General features: G+C 34.1%; 3 protein-coding genes and 1 long non-coding RNA gene across 5 annotated transcripts in view; 2 read left to right on the forward strand and 2 right to left on the reverse strand.

Moving 5' to 3' along the window:
- LOC126914807 (A disintegrin and metalloproteinase with thrombospondin motifs 3-like) overlaps positions 1–25,128 on the forward strand; it is a 434,443-nt gene that overhangs the window by 132,653 nt on the left and 276,662 nt on the right. The gene's annotated exons all lie outside the window — the stretch shown is intronic.
- LOC126914758 (uncharacterized) overlaps positions 1–25,128 on the reverse strand; it is an 88,952-nt gene that overhangs the window by 46,181 nt on the left and 17,643 nt on the right. The gene's annotated exons all lie outside the window — the stretch shown is intronic.
- On the forward strand, positions 876–24,666 carry LOC126914775 (uncharacterized). 2 transcript variants are annotated; one of them, XM_050719184.1, is made up of 3 exons: positions 876–994; positions 22,779–22,945; positions 23,858–24,666. In XM_050719184.1, exons 1-3 carry the CDS (start codon positions 976–978, stop codon positions 24,125–24,127), a joined length of 456 nt encoding a protein of 151 aa, XP_050575141.1. In that variant the 5' UTR covers positions 876–975; the 3' UTR covers positions 24,128–24,666. The 2 variants fall into 2 exon arrangements, with proteins under 2 accessions (XP_050575141.1, XP_050575142.1); XM_050719185.1 differs by lacking the exon at positions 876–994 and adding an exon at positions 20,630–20,652.
- Positions 2,868–4,552, reverse strand: LOC126914940 (uncharacterized). Its single transcript, XR_007709960.1, has 2 exons — positions 4,474–4,552; positions 2,868–4,395 (listed from the first exon to the last, which is right to left on the reverse strand). It is a non-coding gene; the product is annotated as an uncharacterized LOC126914940 (long non-coding RNA).

The raw sequence follows: 25,128 nt of genomic DNA on the forward strand, positions 1-25,128 counted from the left end.
ATAAAGTAAACGATCGTATTGCTCAACAGTCTTAACAAATAAAGCAACGATGCTAAAAGTAACAAAAATTGCTCCATAGCATATGTCCTCACAATTAAATTACGAATTAAAAAGGAGAATAAGAGTAAAATTAACAAATCGAATGTAAGCAAATGAAAGAATCATTCTGTATTATGTTTCCCTCGCTAGTGGCGGGATATTCAAACTTTTAATAATGATAGCGTCTCTTCAATCAAGAAATCACACATCCAAAAACTTTTACCTCGTAATAACGGTATTATTATACCATCGAATAAGTAAAAAATTAACACTCACCAAGAAAACGGTATAAGCAACGAAGATTTACAGCTTGGCCTTCGCGAGACAATAGTGGTGGTTGGCGCCAGACAAGTGGTCGAGAAGAGTATGCCCTACTGCACAATCATAGGCGTAGATCGTGCACTCGAATTGTCCCGTCTGTCGATGGATATTACCTGCAACGACCTCCGTGATACATTTCTTGCGCTACGCGAATAGGTGCACCTGTTTGCGTGCCACTTAATATCGCGTACGCACGAAACAGCTCGAGAATTATCCACGAATTTTACGAATTCGCAGTTACTAATCGCTTACCAAACGTCGATTATGTCGTTAGCGCTTGAAAAGACATTCGAATGTAATTGTTGCAAAAGATAAAGGACCTTTGTAAAATAGACGATCCAATTCCTATCGCGTTCACAGTCGAAGCGGTACTGTGAGGCTCGTTGCGACCCGGCGTCCCTTTATACGATCGACCCCCGAGCTCAATAGCCAATCACCGTTACGCATTCTCCAACGTTCAAAATCCTTCCGTTGGATCCACGGACGGCCGATGTCAGTTATGTGAGGGGGTAAACATGGACGATCTGAATTTGATTCAATTATCCAAAGCGAGAGAAACGGTGTTTGAGTGGTGGCGCGAAAATTACCGATTTCGTTGCGCATATTGACAAAGTTATGGCGAGGGATCTGTATGGTATGTACTATATAGCTTTTCTCGCGGGCTATGTTTCTTTATATTGTATATCGAAGTACGCACCTAACGTTTCAAGAGAAGCTTTGCATGCCTTGTATAACTTGAACTGTAGTTTAGATTTACAACTTTACTTTAGTCTTTATGTTTTCTTACTTTTCAAGAGGTAATCTGCGATACTTGTAAATAGATACTACATATATATGTACGTTAACTTGTAATGTGTAATATTCCTCTTTGGTTAGGTCTATATTTTCTAACGTGACAAATATGTGTATGGTGGCCATCTTGTACAAGTAAACTGATATTTTTAGCGTAATTTTACAAATTACAAGTCATAAATTATTCCTTTTTCCAAACAAGGAAATATACGAGAAAAAATAGAACAGATTCTTACGATTATTTTTGTGAAGTTTTGTAATATACGAATTAGCATTTTTTTTTTATTTTTTTTTTTTTTTTTTATTGCATTTGAAAAAATCATGTATTTAAGTATTCACGAGAAAGGGGAGACAGAAAAGAAATGCAAAGATGGAAAGTTTCGAATATGTAAAACGTAGTGAAATCCGTAAATGATTTCATAACTGCTCTTGAACATTTCTTACAAACAAACGAGTCATCTCATACTTTCCTACAGGAGAAGTACATATTCATCAGAAAAAATTCCATTGATGTTGTCTATGAATGCTTATGCATCCAGCGAAGTCTGTGATTATTTTCTTTATCTGGAAACATACGTTATAGTTTTGAAGTTATAGTTTTACATTATTTGTTCACAATCGTTATAAAAAGACCGGAAATGTATTCAGGTCACGCACATGCTTTACTGCTTTATACGTACTATCGATGTTAAAAAACAACTCGTACCGAAAGGATTAATATAATTTTTATTTAAATTTTTTATTTCGTATTCATAGACGAAAACTGTGTTGTGTTGTTTGTCCGCAAATATGTAAAACGATTCCATTATATTATAAAGTTCTGAAAATCGATAGTTTTCGTTATACATTTCGTTAGTTAAAATAGTTAAATGACTTTCCAGAAACAAATCATGCTTCATGGACATTTTGAGCTTAGTTAGCGTAAAAGTTAAACCTTGTTCTGTAATTAGTTGTTACATGAAATTAAATGGATTTCAAGTAGCTGGTATGTAAATGATACTTAAACTAACATGTAATGCTTAAATCGTAAAATAAATATACATGTAAAATCAGTTAAATTTAGGGAATCAATATCGAATCAATATCAATAGGGAATATATTAAGTCAAAGATTATTTGAAAGAATTTCAATTTCACTTCAAACTTGAAAGGATATTTCAGATCAAGTAAATAACAAATTTATACCGGTATAGTGATCTCATGTTTCTTGAATTCAAACAATTTGTGTAATCGGTACGAGAATGTATGCAATATGGGATATTAAAGAGAATCGCATTAGGCATTATTGCACCATGTACGTCATAAATCGTCGATGAAAGCTCTGAAGCGGGCAAAAAAGTTTATAGCTTCGATAAATAAACTGTTCTTTGTAAATGATAGGTTAAAAAGTAGGTAATCAGCATTAATATCAATAGGATATTCCATCGAATAATTTTAAGGATCTTTGTATTATAACATATCCTTTAGATGAAAGATAATTGTTAGTTTTATAACGAAGAATCCACAAGTGTTTCTACAGTAACAAAGTAATTAACGTTTCCTTAAGGGACTAATTCTTGTTACAGATTTCTTTCACCTTCATCTTTGAAACTATTCATAAATTATATTTATATCTTTCAATATATCACATCCTAATCCTTAATAATGCTCACAGTTTTGTAGTATTTAATATCTTTTGATTTATTCGAGATTTCTTCAAATCTAATACAGAATTCAAAATGTTTCACGTATTTATTATAGTCTATAGATTATGCTTACAGACTTGGTTCATGTATGTACGTATGTGTATTATACATTATTGTATTTAAGAATTTATATGATCGTCCCATGAAATACCTCTAGTCTGTAGGAAACAGTCTGTTGCTACTATGGTTTAGATGAAAGAATATTATGACATGTCGTTTAACTGTATGATACCATCTATTAATGTATCAACGATGACTTTAATGACAGTCTAATAGATATTGCGCTACAACTTTGATCGACGTGACTTATTTCTATGATGCACTTCGACAAGCTGATTTCAGCCAAATCAAGTCAAACGAAGTTTCTTATGTTTAATATTCATATAAACTTACTATGCATGTACGTAGTTTGTTTCAATAGCATCTACATAGTTTAAGAAACTAGTTGATGACGTTGTTTCAATAACACAATCATAGTGGTTTTTAGAATAATCATGATTCGAACGCAGACTATTAGGGGATGATATGTTTTAAGAACAAAAATTATAGTTTTCCCTTCTAAAACATGAGATTGAGATTGAAATAATTTTGAAAGAAGAGCAAAATAATTTTAATTCTTTAACCATTTAACTCTACCTTAATAACAAAATACAAGAACATGTTAAGTATACATTATTACTAATTTAATTATTTATATCACTAATAAACAATATTCTTAATTCGCAATTCTTATATCATTGAACTATACTATTAATGAAATGATTTTATATAACTTGCAATTCAATGGAATAAAAACATGAATGAAATATTTAAACATACCTACGTACATAGATTTCCAATAATTTTACGTAACTTTATGAATTAACACGTTACAATATATTTTGCATATATATACGGTATATATCTGTTACATTTATCAAAAATGATTCTTGTTCAATTACATTCGCCACTTATATCGCGGAAGCGTAAAATTATTTCAAACAATATGAAAATAATTTATCGTGAAAAATATTTTACGTATTGTTTCTCGTTTTTATCGTAAATTAAGCACGTTCCCATTTCTTGCCATAAGAAATAATGGATAATAGATAACAACAGCGTAACGAAAGTAAAAATTATTGTTCATTCACGTTTTGAACGTAATTTTATCAGCTGTACTTTTTCAGCTACTTTGATTTTACTTAATTTCAAAGAACATATTTAAATAATAGCTGGCTTAACGTATGAAATATAACGTCGAAATATTACCCCGACTGTCTTGAACAGATTTCCGCCTGTAGATGACTTTAAACGTTTCCGTATCTCGTAATTTGCGAGAAACGAATCTCACATACATTTCTACGAGACCTTGCTCTGTCCATCTTGCAGTTCCTTCCTTGATTGACTTTCAAATTTCCCCCTGGATTCTAGGCTGTTTCTGTCATATAGAGTGAAGAGTTCGCTGGCCCTCGAAGCAAAGAGACAAGCACATAGAAAGTCTGCCTTTGGGGTTGGAAGTAAGCATAATTTACGATACGATGATCTAATCCCTTCATCACGCTTGGAATATACATGGTTGCCTGTAAAAGGACGCAGTTTTATATTCAGCAAGTTGCAAAGAAAAGATCTATGTCATTTTGTGATCTTATAGTACTCACTCGAGAGAAAAGTAAATTTTAATCAACGTTATATAATATTGATGAAATCCAATTGCTGGGTCAAGAAGAAGAGAAAAATATCCTTCGCCATTCATAACAAATATTTGACTTTCTGTTTTAATATACTGCGGGCACGAGAAAATATTTGCGCGTGTCCATATTTTCCAATGAACCGTTTTCCTATCAGCTTTTATATTTCAAATCAAATCCTTATAATCGTATGAAAGTACCATTAAATAATACCAAGTTTAATACGTGTATCATGTATTTATATTCATATTATTTAAATACCTTTCGTAGTCACTGTATAACTGCCATCTGTGGATAATACATAATTCTCTATTTATTCCTTCTGTAGCCGATATTCCACGACATGCATTATTTATTGATTTGTACGTGTGTCCACAATAGGTAGATTTCTCTCTATGTGTATTCATAAAAAAAAATTCGTTGGATTCAAATCAGATGATGGAGGAGATTATTTTATTGGACACGTTTATTCTATCTATTCTATCGAGGGTTCGATTTAAACGTTCGATTTAAATGTTAAATAAAAAGTACGGTATATCAAATAAATAGGATTAATTATTGGATCTACGCTTATCAGATATTTTATACTTCTCTCATTAAACATGTACTACAAATTTACGGAGTTTTAGATTACTTCCTTGTAACATTCTCTCTCTCTCTCTCTCTCTATATATATATATATACAAATATGTACATATATGTAAGATAGTAATCCGGGGATAATTCAGGGATCTATTCTGTAGTCTGAAAATCGAGTTTTTATTATGGAGTAAATAATAAAATACAAAAATAAACAACAATTAATATGCGTCTATAACAATAAATAATAATTATATAAACGGGAAATAGAAAGTCTTTAGTACAATGTTTACCTGAAAATCGAGAATCGATTTTCAACGTCCTGAGCTACCGATCTTCCTTCTTCAGTCTTTAAAATTTTAAATAACTATTCTGTAACCTTGTCTGTCTCTAATGTAACTCTCTGTCCGTCCGTTCGCGAAAAACTTGCTTCTTAAAATGGTCGTCCATAAAATAAAAGAAGGTCTGTCCGTGAAACACAGCCTGTCGTGCAACCCGTAAAACAAAAAGAATCCCTATCCTACAGGAACTCTAGGGAGTTTACACCGCCCCTCGAATGGGGAGTGAAACAGATTCCCTTCAGATCCCCGATTACCGTTATCCACTTCATATATGGAGTTTGAAATCCTTCTTAGAATTATGAAAGGTCCTTTCCTAATTTCTTCCAGCTTATTTCTATTCATTTTTTTTCCGTTATGGGTGAAGACCATATCACCGATTTTAAATTCGTGTTCTCTTCTTTTTTTATCGTATTTTTGTTTGTTGATTTCGAAATTTCTTGTTGAGTTTTTGAATGCTTCTTCTCTGTCTCTTTTTAGGTTTATCTTATTCTCCATTATTTCCTTAGGGACGATTTCAATCATTTTTCCATTCAGTAAATGATTTGGGGCAAACCCCGTTACACTGTGTCTGGTGTTATTGTTTTCTTCTACGCTTTCTTCTGTGATTTTTGTCCAGTTTCTCTTATTTTTGTCTGAATTACATCTGATCCTGTTTACTAATGTTTGATTTACCCTTTTGTTCAGTCCATTGGAGGATGGGCAGTCTGTCGAGGTGAAAATTAATTTAATGTTCCTTTTCCTCCTATACTCTTGAATTTCTTTGGATGTCATTACTGGGTATCGGTCTGCAAGGATAATTTTTATGGAATCAGTTTCTCCTGTCGAGTCTATAAGTTTTATGATATCTTCTGTGTGTTGTGTTCTCGATGTGGACATAAAAACAGCCCTTGAAAAATGATCGATGAGTATGTGCATGTATTTCTTTGGTGAGTTGTTATTGGGTGAAATCGACCTGGGAAATTCAGTGCTTCATAAATCACACAAGGTTGTTTCTTGGACAGTGGCTCTGGCTTTCTGTCCAATCTTGCGTTACTCCCTTGTGTTTTTTTTCCCTTCGTCTGATATTGCCCCAAGAATCCGATTAACTCATTTGTTGATTGTACTGTTTCTTTATCCATTTTATCTTGAATGTGTATGGGTAATCCAATAACAATTAGATTTATCCCTGTCTCTTCAGAAGTCTTCCTCCTTACTTCCAATATTAATCATTCCTTTTTTATGGCATATTCAGTGAATGAACCTGAAATGTATTTAAAGTTATAAGTGTATCGTACTGCAGACCAACCTTTATTGCCAGAAGCTTTTTGAACTGCCACCTTCCAATTTTCCCAGTTGTATTCTTCATCCTTCAGCAGATTTGCTTGGTACATATTCTGATGCTGTTTTTCCCAAATATTTCTTCAAATTCTTGATCCTTTTTTCATCAGTTTGGATTTCGTATTTTTCGTATTCGGTTTCATACTCATATTAGAGTATGGAAGGGATGCGTATGTGAAATATGAATATTTCATACTCCAATCTGTGGCTTTTTGCGTTCCATCAAATTGTTTTATGACAAAGTCTGTGCCTTCTCTCTCATGCATGTTTTGTTTCTGGAAGATCTCTAATAATGTTTCTGTTTGAAGATTGGGCTTTTCGATTTCGGTCTTTATCTTCCTTGTGGGGATGATCTCCGATTCTTCTAAGTAAATATCTCGAAACACGAAGTTTAAACTTGTACCGATGTATGACGCTGCCGTTGCGTCATCCATCGTGAGTGCAATGTTTCTGTAATGGCTTACCTTGGTTAAGCTGTTTGCGGCTTTCTTCACTATCGATAAACTGAATAATCGCGGACGATGATCTCTTGCTTGATATTCTGGAGGAAAGACATCACATACTTCATCTTCTGGTTTTCTTATGGATTCTTATGCATTCTATTTTCTCCCCCTTGCGTTCTCGTTCATGGCGATACTTAGCTTCACTTCTAACGGCATGGCGTAGTGAAAATCGATTTGTAAGATCGTAATTTGGTGATAATTCAGGGATCGATTCTGTAGTATGAAAATCGAGTTTTTATTATGAAGTAAATAATAAAATACAAAAATAAACGACAATTAATATGCGTTTATAACAATAAATAACAATAATTATATAAACGGGAAATAACAAGTCTTTAGTACAATGTTTACCTGAAAATTGAGAATCGATTTTCAACGTCCTGAGCTACCGATCTTTCTTCTTCAGTCTTTAAAATCTTAAATAACTATTCCGTAACCTTGTTTGTCTCTGATGTAACTCTCTGTCCGTCCGTTCGGGAAAAACGTGCTTCTTAAAATGGTCGTCCGTAAAACAAGGGAAGATCGGTCTGTCCGTGAAACACAGCCTGTCGTGCTACCCGCGAAACAAAAAGAATCCCTATCCTACATGAAATCTAGGGAGCTTGCATATATATATGTATCCTTTTAAAATTCTAACAAATTATACAGATTCATAAAAATATAGTTAAAGACTTTGTAATATAGTGGTTTTTAAATACACATATATAATTTTTAAATAAATGTTAAATTTCTTCCGACTATTCGTATCACATTACGATTATGCTCTTTTAGTTCTATAGCTTACGAAGTTAGTTTAGAAGTCGAGGCTTACCTCACAGGCTTACACAAAAGTATTGGTTGAAGTTTTCCTATCAAAAAAAAAAAGTAAAAAAAAGGAAAAAGTTGTAATCGCTTTAATCCGCAGGTTGTAGTTAACACGTTTGTGTTTCGATTTAAAAGTTAATTCAATTAATCCATAATATCGAAATGTTGCTAACTGTTATTTTATATTTATTTTATATTATTTGATATTCAATCGTTTGATGAATACCATAGATATCTGATATTTAATCATTTAGATGAATTTCATAGATATGTAATATTTAATCGTTAGATGCGTTCCATCAAAGTTTAATATTCATCTGCCCACGTTCTCTAAGGGAAGATTTGATATAAAATAATTTTCATAACGTTTTAAGACATTTATAAAATGATTACGTAACACTTTATGTTAATTTGGAAATTTAAATAAATTAGAGAATTATCAACACCATTCGTTGTTATAACGATGCTTAATAACTCGGAATACATAGCTTTCAAGTAATCGGATAAAATTTATCATGCTGCTAAAGTAAAAGTATGATTTATACATGGTAAAATCTCCTTTGTAAGTAGTGTGATGCTCGCAATGTCAGGCACACGAAGTATACGCGCATATTATATCACGTAATTTCAGCTTTATTCCATCTCTTAATCGCTTGGTTTGAAGAAGCCGTAAGTAACAAGCGAAGCCATAGCGTAAAATAGTTTTATTAAACTTGTAAACAGATATAAGAAATATAGTCGTAGTATCCAACTGCAAGTTCAAATGCGAAAAATAACGTTCGGGAAAATTTGTGACATGGTGAGAAATTTTATACTCATATCCTAAATTGATAACATATATATTATTTGTAGAAAATTATATTTATTTGTATATATGTAAACATAATATCTATTAATGAAAAAGTTAATTAAGAAATATCCTATTATTATTACTATTCGTATCTATTATTTTTCATTTAATAAAAAACTAGTGTACACCAACTCATGTTCATTCTACTGATCTTATTTTTACGGTTCGAAATATATATATCGAATTTCGATTTTCCATCGTGTTTCGCTTATGATTCATAAATATTAATTAGCATGCGATTAATTGGTGTTATAATTCAGAATGTTCGATATTCATTTACATTTATATTACTTTCACGTTATAGTTCAATATTTAACGTTGGTTAAATATTTTATTATTTGAAAGACTTGTGTCTATACTTCATATGCGACAAAAATTGAGAATTATTCACGTTTTTTAATTTAACGATCCTACTTTTATTTCAATTATATCTCGATTCTTAAACTTTCATTTATTCGCGTCAAAATTAAATCCTAAGCTTCAATCCTACGCTTCCCTATGTAAAAACCTTTTAATCCTTATTTTTCGAATAGTTTGCGAGAATTGATATTCGCGCAAGAATTAACGCCACTCAAGTACTAATTGATTCCATCTCCAGAGCGCTTAAGTGACATTCGATTGTCGCTTGAGTAGTTCTTATCCTCGCTGTAAAATACGACAGAATTTCGATTCCTCGATCATTAATTACATTATGAGACTACTTTCTCACGCTTTTCCATTCCACGCCGTGATTCCGCTCGCCTAACTACTCTTTCGTTATAGCGCCGATCAGACTTTCAACAAGCTCACGATTAATCTCGATAATGAAATTTCCATCACTATCGCAATAAAAAAGATTATTCTACGTTAAGCTATATCTTCTTTTTTTAATTGACAGAATGCATCGATACGTTGATCGCCACGTGAATTTTATAGATTTTGGCCAATAGATCGAATAGAAACACAGAGTGTGATTCTACGTGAAAAATAAGAAAGATAGGAAAAACACCTGGTATGATTTATTACAATTAATTTTTTTTCATCCGAGGATCGAAATTGAGGATTTAACCGGTGTACTGAAATTTTTACAAATTTTATTCCACATTTTCCACTCGGTTTTTCACGTAGAATCAGTAATTGCTCGCTTCTGCCGCAATATTTTTCAGCCCATTTACATTATTAAAAGAAACGTTTTACTTTTCCAAGGTATTGTAGTATCGTGGGCAAAAGGCCCAAGGTATCGGCCGAACCGTATACAAAGTGGCGAGAGCCGTGGCGCCGTCGAGTACATCAATGTGTCGTCGGTCCTTTCAAGTGGACAGTTTTGTGGAAAGAGCCTGCGTGACCCTGGCCACGGGGTTTCGGGACATGTGTTCGATGGGACGAGAAAAGACAAAGAGACGCCAAGGGTAGAGTTAGTTGAGACGCCAGCGAGAACGAATGCAAAAGGCGTGCAGTATGAGATGAGAAGCGAGAGCGTGCGAGTGGAGATGCCGAAGACGAGAGTTGTAGAGTTGCTAGCGTTGTAGAGAAATCGAGTTGTTAGTTATAGAGTTGCGAGAGTGATTTGAACGGAATAAGACTTTTGTGTTTTAGTTCAAGTTGAACATTTATCGTTCTCTGTCCAATTAATCTCTGTTATTTTTATTAATCTTAATAAATAGCATTAGGAGAATTTTACAAATCTAAATCATCCTAATCCTATCCTTTTTCCGATACTACAGTATTGTATTACATTCGCGCACTCTTCTCCGACAACGTTACCTAATTCCTTCATATCGTCGGAAATTCCTTGGCCCATTATTCGCGTTTCATTCGTTGGAAACTTGCGTTAATTTGTTCGCCAACTGGAAGTTACATAAGTCCGTCGATTTTTATTTCCACGAACTGTTAGAATAGGATAAAATTTTGTTGCCATAAATTGTATTTAACGCAGAGTTATCAACCACGAGCTATTGTATAAAGCTTATTACTTATTGTATAGAACTTTTACTATATCGTAGATCAATAACGTACTAAGATTATGAAAATTTATGATTTATTTATGACTTATTTATGACTTATTATTTATTATTATAATATTAAGACTTATGCACGCGACTCGAATATTTATGTATTCTCCTTCAATATCCTTAATCCCTTCGATATGACGTATAAAATTTACAAATTGCCATTTTAACACAATTCAAATATAGTTCGCGTGGACTACACGCGAACGATGTGGTTTCGAATTTATTAACTAAGCGTTATACGTTCCTCAATGTGGACATTACTTATGTACATGGAATGTACGATTATAGTTAGAAACGTGGCTGAAAATACAGATTTGTTAATGGTATAAGTTACAGTTGCACAATGATGAGTCATAGCAGAAGAGATTACCATAACTTCGAATATAACTTTTATCGTTACAATTCTATATTAACGTTGTATTTGCATCTGACAGTTTGTTGAATTGCGTAATATCACGAAGATGGCGAACTAAGTTTAACTTGGTTTAAGAATATAAGTTTAACGATAAGTGAAATCTACCAGTTTCTTCTCTTTTTTCTTCTTTTTTTCTTTTTATTTTGCTTATTTCCTTATTTCGTGAGTTTCGTATAATTCTCATCTATCCAGGAATAATTTAAATGTAGAAAACAATTCAACGAAATGAGAAATATACGTTTGTTTCATGTGCGATTAAAAAATTGCATCCGACGAATTTAATATATCAATTAATAAGTATTATATTTGTTTGGAATGTTATTTCTGCAAAATTGTTTAGAATTGTTCTTTGGATATTTAATAATACGTATCTTGTAAGTTAACGAAGATACTCGCGATTTGTTGTTGTTTTTTTTTTTTTTTTATTCATTAATGTAACTTTTACATACTGCTGTGTCCGCTAAAATAAGTTCAGATATTATGGAGGTTTCAAATACGTAACGACAAGAAGATATTGTGCCTGGAAAATAGTAGTAAATGTTGAATATGTCGATGTTAAAACGTCTTTAATATATTCGGTATAAATATATCGAATTTAATTTATTTTCAAATTACATTATTATTTAATGCTCGCGATTAACAACCATTTCCAATTACATATTTAATGATGCATCTATTATCAGAACTTATTAAAACATCGCATCTCATCGAAGATCACGTTATTCTGTGATTGTTTCGTACTCGCTACGTTTTATGTACGTACACGTAATGAGAATTAAAATTTATCGAAGGAGGAGCTGCGGTCTGCGAATAATTTTTTAACAAAAGCGAAAAAAAGAATCGTGTTAAATCTAACTAAGTATCTCTGTCTGTTGTTACAAATATTACGTTAAAATTGTGTACGAGACGAATAAATCGTAGAGAAATGGGGAATCGAAGAGGCAATTATGGCATAGAAATTAACAGGAAAAAATAATCTTATCTGTTAATTTTTATAGGATAGTTTGCTTTTTAATTTTTATCTATAGGCATAAGAGTAACCATTAGAAATACTTATAGAAATTTAATGGAATTTTCTGTTAAAATTACATCTACCTTGATTGAAGGAAATTTTAATTAATTTCATTCTTAAAACTCAACGAATCAAAGTAAATGCTTAACATTCGTCATACATTAATTGAATTCGCTAAAATTGATGTACCAAATACATTTCACCATGATGAAAATGTTTTAACGTTTGCATCGATATAATAGCGTTTGTACTGGTGTATTTATCGATGATATGTTTACTTGAAATACGCGAAAAAAAAGTATAGCTACAACAGGCTGTGTAAAAACAGAATGTAAATTATTGAACGTACTTTCGTACTGTGACGATAAATCGTGGGGATTGTTAATGAATTATTATGCACTCGGTAATAAAATACGCTTGCAAAATACAACATCTTTTTGCATGGAAGCTTTGATATTAATATTAAATATGCAAACAGGATATACAGCGTGATGAAGGCTATTCATTTAGTTTGCTTATTACTTTATAGAATGTTATAAACGTTAACTTCATATAGTTTAAGAAAATTATCACGGAATACACGTCACGTTGCACATGGAACATTTGCGGTGACATTTCAAAGGCTGATTAACAGAATGTTATTATTGTGCCGTAGAGAAATACGATTAGTGCGCGGAATTTACTCGAAACTATAGTAGAAAAATGGTAATACGGCGTTTATTTAATTAGAATTTCATTTTACGTTTTAATCATTCTTAAGCAACCTTCCTCTTCTATATTTGTAAAAGAGGAAACGAACACCTCGCTTTTTTTCTTCTGGTAACTTCAATCTTGTAATTTTGCTAATAACTTAACGTTATAATAACTAAGATTAATATATTGTATAATAAAAATCCGTAATTCTTTCGAAGATTGACGTTATGTAAGGGTAAAGCTGTAAGTAAACGTTGGTTTATAGATATGAACGTTAACGGTATAGCAAACGTTTATTAAAGTAATAACGCAAATAATAAATGAAACATTTCCTTAAAAATGAAAGCATGCGTTGATCGAATGCAGTTGATTGTTACGTTTGACAGCCTATAAAATTTTTCTGAGAGTCGTGTTAAATAATGAACGTAAAAAATATTACTTTTTGCATGATTTATCATTAAACATGTTTGTTTAATAGAGCGAGTAAAACAGTCCCGGAAGGATTTGAGTTCTCATCGACCCTTTTTTCCCAGAAATTACGCTCTTGGTGCAACAATTTCAACAATTTTCAGCAGTTGCCAAAATTATTTTAATACAACTTTCAGCTGAAAAATTGTAAGAAATTGTTAGAATTTAATATTAGGAAAAAACGTAATATCGATGTTAAAAGAATTTATAAAGCGACACAGAAAGGACTTATTAATTTCTCGAAGGCAATTGAAAAGAAAAGCATGTTTCTGTTTTTGGGAAGCTTTTAAAGTCAGGTGTTCCATATTAAGTGCAATTAACTTGCAAATATTTATATTTGCGCAGTTCCTTCATTTTGAAATATTCGCAAAATTTGCTGCATATTTTGTGTTCGTTCCATCTTCCGAAATGAAAATAAAAATTTTTATTCAATGTCTGAATATATTTCATTATATTCCATCTTTCTCATGATCGAAAGTTTCTTCTTCTTTTTAATAATTATATCGTAGCAAATACACAAAGATATTCATATTCATACACAAAGATATAGATATTCATACACACAAATCATAAGATATTCATACACAAACATATTCAAGATATATATAGATAAGATTTATTTCATCCTCTACGTTTCCTAAACGTTTCATGGACTTTTGCATTTTTAAAATTCCCACAAATGCACGAACATCCGCGATCTAATAATCTAACGATGAGTCCGCTATTTCGGAAGATATTTCTATATTTTGGGTAAATCGTTGCTTTGTAATATTTGACATAAGAGAAGCTCGTTAACGAACGCGTAACGTCAGATATCCACGTTTACCGCGACTCTTTCAGGAGAAGAACTTTGCAGCTAGGAGAGTTTTAAGGAACTTTTAATTTAGAAGAATTTTAAAGAACGACCGTAACATGTATATTCCGACGCAAATGTCGTTCCTGATAGGAGAATCACACAGTCGAGTTCAGCAATCGAATCGATGTTCAACAGATGCGAGGGCAGAAGCAGACGAAGAATAAAGAGAGAATAAACACGCACTCGTTAAATCAGCGCAACGAGTAAAGTAGATCTAGCCATTATTCCGTTCTGAAAAGGAAGACGAATGGAAGAGGAAAGGAAGGTTCAAAAGAGCATCGTTCGCTTTGATTATTGACACACGCTCACGCTAATAACGGTCATTGAAAGGCGAACGGAGAATGAGAATTATTGAAACTTGGAAATATCGAAAGCTTGAAGCTTCGCTAATTAAGAGAAGTCAACTGTCATAAACATCGATGAAGATCCTATCGACGGAAAGTTAGGAAATTTAATCTTTTCCCTTTACGTTTGACTCGAACGCGAACAGTTTGATCTGTTTCTCGTTTGAGGAACGACCTAACGAGTATACAGAGTCTTTCGCGTACATTACTCGTCGGAAGTTTCGAGTCATTGCGCGTTTCATCAAATTTTGCAGAATTTAAAGAATCGAAGACTTCGCTTTGATAAATTTTTAATTAAAGAAACGTATAGTCGAGTGCAGGCGATTATTGCTGATAACTGTAACATTTATTTTAGTAACGAAATTGACAGGAGATTTGGCATAGATAATACAGGAAAAGTATTTTAAGCTTTCCATATACGAGGGAGAAAAAGTTTAATTATTTATATCGTAAAGTGGCGTCAGGGAAAACCCGTGTCTTATTTCGTGAATCTGAGTCTTCTATCGGGTAAACGTTCCTCTTTAATAAAATCTATAACGTGTTAGAACGATACAACAATTTTAGTTATTCCGTAGAGTATTACGACAACAGTCTTAGACCATTTGCATGATGATCAGGATCTCATGGTCAAGCAGAGAAGTAAGTGTCACAGTGTAAAAGAAAAATAGTATCGGTGCATGACGTAGGGATGATGTACGGTGGTAAAGCGAAAGCTGAAGGACATTCGAATAAAAAGAAATAATAAAAAGAAAATAGTTATCGGTTATACAATGTGAACAAAATTACGTACGTGTTTAGAGCAACGACGTTGCCTACTACAGTTGTACGGTAACGAGCCTTTAGAATTTAAAGCCTGGATATTACTCTCGCGATGCTCGTCGATTATACGATGGACATTTTTCTAATAGTTTACAGTAAAAATATTCCTACGTCCAATAGATTGAATTTCAAGTTGAAAAATAATATTAGAAAAGACTGAAAACTTCACGATTCCTAGGATTACGTGTAACATTGCGTCTGCGGAGCCAGAAAATTGATCCACCGATTGGTCTCAAAGGAAAGTTATTTATAAGTCAAAGAGTATCGTATTGCATCGTTCTTTCTTTATTCGAAGCACTCGGGAACGTTCGCTGTAAACATTTCCATTGTATCGCGATCAACGAAGAATGATTCGTTTCGTAACTATAATCGCATTTTCATCCATAATGGACAAGAGGAGACAAAGCGAAAGGAAAGTTGTACGTTCTCAATTACTCCTATACGGAACAAAGATCAGAAGTTATAAGTTATAGTCATAAGGGGCGACTTAATTGAAAATTACTTGACATCACGCGTTGCTCGAGAGCGAAGTTACGCGGATGTTTATATCGTCTGGGAGTCCCAGAGCAGCAGTTAAGGGTTAATATCGAGAGCGCAGCGATGGTAAACGTTATAATAATACAAAGTTCCGATATTCTCTAACTCTAACCATTCTACAAATTTCATCTGTAAACGGTATCCTGATCTGGTCCTGGTTTAACCAATTGGCTGTTTTCCACGAGTATACTCGTCACGAAGAGATGGCAGTATTTTACGTTACGACGAGCCCCGTCAGTACTAAATTGAAAAATAAAACAGTCGTTTCGTAACAACTTAATTCTATATTATAACAGCCACCCGTACTCCGTGTTCGACGAGTATACTCGCCATCGCTTACTGTTCGCGACACACTTTTAGGTACACGCTTTTCAAAGAGGTCGCAACCGCTAACTGCTAAACTTTTTTATTCTGACATTGAAATTTAACAAGAATAAATCAATATCAGCGGCAATTTCAGTTCTATCCTTGGCACGTAAATACAATATAATTTACCTTTAACGAAAATGAATGCAATTATTCGTAATTATTCGCGATACTATTTACTTATATATTTTCCTATGTTGTCTTACGACAAGAGGATCAGCAGCAGGGTTAATTTATCAGTGTAAAAATATGCGCAAACTTCCACGATCCAGTTATAACACGCGATATAATTCGCTATTTGCTTAGCTCGCTTCGCCAACTGCCAGCCTCGCTATCTTTGTCCATGAGGATCTATTAAGAGTATCATTTTAATTACACGTTGGTCGATCGAACGGCCAACGAGAAACGCGGCCGACAATTTTGATTAAATAGCCGCTAGCGTTACCGAGAACACGGCTCGTGTAAAACAATTTCGTCAGACAATTTTGGTTATCGGATTTGTTCGGCGAGACGTGCAAACAAACCGGCTTTCACCTCGTCAAAGGCTACGTTTCACGCGAAACTCGCGCCAGTTACAGCGTTAACTTCCTTTGTAGTATTCATGGTGAAATCGCCAATTCATTTCCACCGTCTAACGAGAAAGACGAAACGGACGTATTCTCGGTGAACGCTTCCCTTTCGCGTCTCTCCCGTTCTTCGCATCGCTCTGCTTCAACGCAGTACAACCAGCCAGCTCTCTCGTTCGACAGCTGACAAATTGCCTGCGTAACTTGTTTGCCGCGACCGCGAGAACTATGTTTTAAGTCGAATGATCGTCAGATGTTACGAACAATTGGAAATTATCTTCATTTCCCATATCGCTGGCCGATGCTCACGATCTGTTCAGTTTGGAAAACATGGAACAGCTCGCTGGACGATTAGTTTGAATTTTACGGAATCGCGTTTGAGGTGGAATATGCCGAGATCGTTGATGTTCGACTGCTCCCACGAATACTCTGGTGTCTGTACGTTTTATCAGTCGAACCTAACATTTCTCAGTGACGGATAAGTTTCTTTTTAAAAAATCTACACATTCTTTTCTCTGTTCGATAGAATAGAATTCCGATAAATAAGAATTTGGTATGAAACTAACAACGTTCCAGTCGTACAGAAAGAAAATAGAATTTAATTAAAAAGGTGGGAGGTGGTGTAAGAATCGGCGATAGAATTCATCAAGAGTACGTGACGTTGGAAAAGCTACAGTCACAGATGTTAGAAAATGGAAACGTGATATTGAGAATTATGTAAAGCACGTGGATTGCTCGAATGATGGGGTAACTGTGGGGAAACCTTAAATACACTGATGTAATGGGATGGTTTCGTTGTGATAAAGACGATAATAACGACGATTTAATACAAATGGAAACAGCCAGCTAAAACGATAATGGAGAGGCACTTTCCCATGCCGAAGCACCCATGCCATTCGAAAAAGGGGCTTCGATCGTATAAAATTCACCGCGCAAAAGCTCCCAGGTACAGAGAAAATGTAATTTTACGCAGTTATTAAATTTACGCAGTTATTTCTACCGAAAGAATCGTGTGACGTGGTGCTTAAAAAGATATGGAATGTATAAATATTCAAAAAATCAATTTTATAAAATTAAATCTATCGATCCATTAATAGGATTAAAAGAAAGGAATACATCCGAAATGTACACAAAATTGAAGGAAAGGAAGATTTGTATAAAAATTGTAATAATACGATGCAGCAATTTTACGATACCATTTAATTAAAGTGGGTGTATATTTTTTTGAGAGCATCCTCTGTACATCAGAAATATATTACGAAATAGAAATATGTTATTACTGGTTTTCCGATGAGAATCCGAAGTGTATCAAACATTTAATCGGCGTAGATATTTATCGACGCAACAGTTGCAATTTCACAGATACAAATATCTTGCGAGTTCTCTCATCGTCGTAATTTATATCTCCTTTATATACATCGTCTGTCTGAATATTCTTTCTAATATTCTAATTAGACTGTAGATTTTGATGCAAATTCATATTTTTGAGGATATGATTGAAAAGAAAAAAAAAAAAGAGAAGTAAAGAGTATTTTGTATATTTTATATTTTCTTTCGTATCACGTGCATTTTGTACAATTTTATTGAAATTGGATTACAAGAGCCAAGCAAATCGAACATCAAACGGACTACGCGTCGTGTGTTACTTTATAGGAAAATCACGACAATGTCTGTAACATTCGTAGTATTTTACGATCCTATCTACGATAGCAATTAAAAGTTCATCAAACAGATGATTACATCACGTACGAGCCATTTGAAAGTCAAATTGTTCCATTTTCCGAAAATTTATTCTTTCTAACTCTTTAAGAGTATTACTTATTAACATACTAAATAATACTTGACTGTTCGAATAGTTTGATGATTTTTGGAAAGTACGTGTCCCTGATAAATATAACTTCTATGCACACTTCTAAATCCGTTTGAAATTTCACCGATACGATCAAGTTAGGCGTGTCTCGCTACAGTGCTGCAATGATCATTTCGAAATGCTTCGTATATCATATACGCAAAAAGTTTCCAGCAACGTTGAAACAGCTTCGCGAGCCACGTGTAATTTATTTATAAAAGATTTTTGCAACTGTCGAGACATCTGGGTATCTGTTAATAATCGTTGAGATATCATTGCAATCAAGTAATTGCACTGTATCATACGCGATAACGAAGTTACTCGATTATTCGAATGGTATGTACTGGGATTAGTTTCGATGGATGTTTGAATGATGACGGAATATTTGGCCAGCATAAGGACTGATCCCTTCCATATCGATCGCGTTTATCGATATTTGATAAAGAGGTCGTTTGCAAATTACATTTACCGTCTACTGTTGCTCACGAAATTATTCCAACTCTGATACGTGCTTCTTTATAAATATATCGCGTGTGTACGTGTATGTTACATATTATATTACATATCGCATATTACATATTATATTGTATTTTAAGTAACAAGATATTTAGTGCGAGTGTATATTTCGCAGAGATTCCAAAAGTGATTAAACAGTCAATTATCCATCACATCGATGCATCTCAATGTTCAATGGGACAGTATTTCGCGTCTATAACATGTTGAAGATAGCTCTTTATGGTGTATCTCGTGGAGGAAATTAATTTCACGAAATTAATTAAACAGTCAATTATCTGTTGTACCGATACGTCTTGATATTCAATGGAATAATTTTTGATATTTATTGTACGCTCAAAATACCTATCTATACTATGTACTATTTTTCCCCCCAAATATTCGCCACAACTATTTTCTGCCTTTTACATTTGCACTTTCAGGATGATTTCAAATTCTACCAATGTGATCTGGATAGTCGTGTTTCGTTACAAAACGAACAAAATCCCGAAGTCTCGTGTAACGGGCTATAGGAGGCGTTGGTGCGTTCTTTAAAACAGAATAACTTTTCAAAAATTGAGTCAAACAATTTGTTTCTTTCCTTTTTTCTTTTTTTTTTTTTTTTTTTTTACGAGTTAGAAGAATTGGAAAGATTAACAATAGGTGACGTGTAAAGAAATGTTGAAAGAAGTACAATTAGTCGGAATAGCGAAGAAGAAAGTAAAGGTAGCTTTTTACAACTTTTCTAGCTGGACCTGTAACGAAGATTTAAATAACACATTTCGAAGATTTCCTCTAACTCGTCGAGCAAAATTCAAATGGTTCGGTCCACAGTTGCAGACGAGTTATTTCGTTCGAATGAACGTACGAAACGAAAGATATTTTTACGGCGAGTGTCGGACTATTTTAGCTTTCGAGGCATTGTAAGTTGAATTTTAGTTGCGGTGTCGACAAATCATTGATTCAGTGACAGTGAATTTTCTTTTTTCTGGGTGTGATGCGAATGCGCAGAAACTTTGACGTCAAACGTTCCCGCTGAACGAACAGGACCTTCCGGCTGCCATGGATATTGATTTTCCTTGGGCTTCAAGGTTTCTGGAGCAGCTGTACCCATCCAGCGCAGACTCCGGCTATTCTCAATATGGCTGCCTATTGTACCCAAATCCGCTCGTTTTGCGTCGCAACGCGCTCGCCGCCATACACCAGCATGCGATCAATGCGCCAATGACATCAGCCGAATTTATTTTCGAATGTGACGCGCTAGACGTTATCAACATGGCCGATACATGTACCCTGTCACGTACTTCCTGATCGTCGTGTCTATCTCCATGGTCGTAAGCATCAATGGTAAGCCTCGCATTTCACTCGCTTTGTCGGGCTGCTTAAACCTTCGCCTCTTTAATTCGACGCGTTTCTCACACGTTTCGCCACGAATCAAATTACATTTTTCTGAAATTAAAAATTCGCCGATACGCGTTGTCCATCTTCGGTATTTGCGAGAGAAGAAAACGATTCTTGCGCCTTATTCGTCACGCCGATTTTCACGTCGATACGATCGGAATACCAAAGTTGATCGACTCGACAATGTATTGACCAGTTAGCCGTTGCGACTAATGCGACTAAAATGCGTTAGAAAGGACAGAACAACTACTTTGTTCACGCTGTATTATAGTTTTTTCATAATAATTATTTATATCTCTTCATTTGTTCGTTTTACCTGGTCCTGGCTTCCAAATGGTCGAAACGTCTTCAAATTTACGAATATATTTTAGTTTTCGCTGAAATTGCAGTTTAAACAGCAAAAACTGCTTTTTACGCGTGACGAGTATACTCGTCAAGAGTAGGTAACTGGTTAAGACGGAAGATAATTTGCCAGGATAGACAATGGCGGTATTTCGTCTTTGAGAATTTTTAATTTGAGGAATTTTTCTTTCAACAAAGAGCGTTTCTGTAATGGAAAATGGAAGTTTCTGTTTCTTCCCATTTTTCTCTTTCTTTCTCGAGGTTCCTTTCAGTTACATGGCCCTATTTGTTTTACGAGCAAGTTGCGTTTTAGGAGCGTGTTTCGTTGAGGGAGTTTTCACTAGATGTCTGAAGGAACGATGTTTCGTCTATTTATAGCGAAGATCTTCCTCTACATATAAACTGCATATAGAGGAAAGTGCACCTGTTGAAGCCTTCACTCGTAGGTGTTAGCCATTTGTGTTACGAATCGTGTAAACAACGATCATCGTACACGGTGCATTTAATTGACTTTTCTTCCGTGATAAGCTTCGCGATGAATTCTCATTTCGAGGCTACCTTTTTCATTTACCGTCTTGCCTATGTTTCCTATGTATAAAATAAATAATTCATACTGAATACATCTATTTCTATTTTCTCTTTTTCTTTAGATAAGAAGAATATTACAATCAACTTTCACAGAGAATTTTTAACATTAGACCGTCCCAAAAGTGTCTTTTATCTTATAAGGAAATAATAGACGCACAACATTTTTTGTTTTAAATTATTTTATTGAATTACGTTTAATCCATCTTATTCTATTGGAACCAGATGTGAAATAAAACAGTATAATTTTTAACTTCATGAAATATACATAGAATATTTCGTGGATATCGAATCTGCAGTCTTGCGTAGATCCAATTGTCGTGTAGATGCAAACGTAGTCGTATACCGTCTGTTTAGTCTTCGGAGATGATCGAATCTGTTAAGAAGCTGAAACTCTAGAGGATTGGTACGATTGATCAAACTTGCGTGGAAGCGTTTTTCCGAACTTGGAAATATCTTTCATAACTGTAGGTATTTTTAAGTACCCGTGTATGATTTCGTTGATTACCTGCCAATGGATAAGGAATACGTTTGCTGCTCTCGGAATACGTTTAATTGAAATAAATCGAAATAAATTTTTCGTAATTTCCGGATACGTTTACGATATTTTGCTTGCCAAGTCTTACCGTCGGACGTATCGCAAGAACAGCAGGAAAATTTGGCGAAATATCGTTAGAGACGCTATTCGACGGAAAAGCTAAACATCCGAAGAATTCCGTTCTAAATAAGAAACCTAAACCGATGTTTCACCTTATTAGACGATTTCCTCGATGATATCCCTTTCCGCAATCTTCCTAGCAATCTTGTCAACGAACGCGACGAAATTTCATCTTACGCATATCGCCGATGTGTCTGTAAATGTCAAGACTAATATCTATTTATTTGTACAAAAATGTACAAAAATCTGACGTTAATGAAAGCACGACACATTTGTTTGAAAAATGAAAGAAAGGAAGAAGTAGAAGGAAGTAATTTCTAAGAAATAAAAGAGAGAAAGATGCGAAGCATTAAAAAGTAGACAACGATTTGCCCAACGTCTTACGTCCGATTCCTACGTCGATTTTAATAATCTTTAGAAATCTAGGATAAATCACGATTTCTATTAATTAATACGTATTTGTCGGTTGATTGTGTCCGATGATCAGGCCAACTGTTAACTACGGAACATCGAACTCACGCAGCGTCGGAACGAGCAAACGATTTATGGTGTCATCAGTGTGATACAATGGAAGATGGAGAGAGATGCGCCAATCTGACCGGAAACTTCACCACTTTCGGGCACAAGTGCACTGGTGATAAAAGGACCTGTATGGTAATGACAAATGATAACAGCGATTCAAACGCTTGTTGATTATACACAGGTCACGCACGTGTTTCAGCAGATGTTTGATATTTTGCTTTGATCGCGTGCTTTTAAAGCAAACAGAATATAGCAAACAGCTAGCTAAAAGCGATATTAGTTATCGTCAACAAGAGAGCGAGAGAAAGCTGTTCAAGATAGAGCCACAGTTTCATTTCGTTCATAACGCGATTTTAGTGTTTGGAAATGTTCAATATAGTCGATCAATTCAGTTTCATAATAATTACGTACTTTATTGAAATTGAATCCGCTTTATAGGAACATATGTACATGGTGTACACATTTGAGGGAATATGCAAATGCAATTTTTTATTTGTTCTTCTTATTTATTGGTAATCAACAATGATATTGGATATGATATAATTGTACAGTTTGCACATACACGGCAAAAATTTTACGAAATCCGTAATCGATATTAACCGACCGAATTAACCATGAACGAGCCGTATTCTCTGGAAATGATGCGAGATATTCTGGAAAATTGATATTCCCTTGACTAAAAATATGTTACGTTCACACTCACTCGTGTTCGTTACAAGTTCCAATGTGAAATGTCATACAGAGTGAAACAAGGAATTGTTGCAAATATTAATTTAATTTTAGTATCAAGAATCATTCTACGTACATGTAGAATTCTTTCTCATCTTTTCTTTTCAGTCTTCTTTTTTCTCTTTTCGCTCGATACTATCAAGTTCGTGGTTTAATGCCGCCCAAAATGAGCTCGTACTCGGACAAAATTAAAAGAAATACTATATTTTAGCGTACGAGTGTCTCTTGCGATCCGCTAGGACATGTCATATAACGAACATCGTGAAAGTTTAAAATCTGCAAATATTCCTTTCACGTTTGCTTCTTTCTCTTCAGGTAAAGCGATTTTCTTACACTACCAGCACCGAAGATTCAACGTCTAGTCCACAAACTTGGTCGGTGGAGAGAAAGTGTACTAACAAATGCGACTCCGGATGTATAGTGGTCGGTGAACGAACAAAACTCTCCGCTTGCACCACTTGCTGCGAGAAATCGTTTTGCAATATCGGTACCGGTGCTGCGAACGATCTGACGATAAGAGGGATCGATCTGTTTCTAGCTTTAGTATTACAAATTACATTAACAATTATCATGTATCCGTCCTGACATTGCAGACGAAGTAACACACGATCGTGAATCATTTTAGTCGCCGATGAGAATAATTGGTTCTATTAACGCGTTTACACGTACATTGTAACATACACTGTAATATTACACAACAACACGATACATAAGATTTATCGCATTACCAATGAAAATGCTGTTTTCATTTTATAAATGTGTACATGGAGTTTCATTCCTTATGTGTTTCATAATAATATTACGATGAATATTGATTAATAAGTCAATAAAATTACGACGATATCGATAATACGAAGCTCAGAAATAAGAAAATAATAATGATGTTCTCGTTCTAATGATGTCGATAAATCAAAGAACAATTGATAATGTAAAAAGGGGATGTTCTTAAGAATACGATGCTCATAATTATAATAATTACAAATACAATCAAATCTACGAGAATGAGATTTAAAACACTGCTAAGTTATTACTCGATCGTTCAACGAACCAATGTAATTTAAATTGTAAATTTTAGAAAAATTGTTATAGCAATACACTACCAATAAATTGTATAAAGTAACAAACTTTTCTAAAAAAAAAAAAAAACTCATTAAAACTCTCGATATAATAATAAATACTTTTTATCGATTTCCATTTTTCCATTATCCTCTACTTAATTCCCAAGGATGTCAATGAGAAACATATTAGGTTGTTCCAAAAGTCTCTGTCTGTTTTATAAGAAAATAATAGATGCACAACATTTTTTCTTTTATATTATTTTATTGAATTTTGTATGATCCGTTTTCTACTAATAGAACAAAATGAATCATAATGTAAAACAAAAAATGATGTGCATCTGTCACTTCCTTATAAAACGAAAGAAACTTTTGAGAAAACCCAATAGAATGGGAATTTTCTCGTGGACACATAACATTAGAAAATTGTACACAACATTGTCGCCAAGGCCGCCACATCTCTATCTCCATCATCGGTCCATCGGATTTGAAGTATGCCGGTCGTGACAAGAGCAACGTTCAAGATGAAAT

Source organism: Bombus affinis, chromosome 3, assembly GCF_024516045.1.
Source record: "Bombus affinis isolate iyBomAffi1 chromosome 3, iyBomAffi1.2, whole genome shotgun sequence".
Lineage (NCBI taxonomy): Eukaryota > Metazoa > Arthropoda > Insecta > Hymenoptera > Apidae > Bombus > Bombus affinis.

Bases quoted from the DNA above. Each gene is read 5' to 3' on its own strand.
- LOC126914775 (XM_050719184.1), top strand. The intron at 22,946-23,857 runs GTAATGACAAAT...CTTTCTCTTCAG, and splicing joins GTGATAAAAGGACCTGTATG to GTAAAGCGATTTTCTTACAC.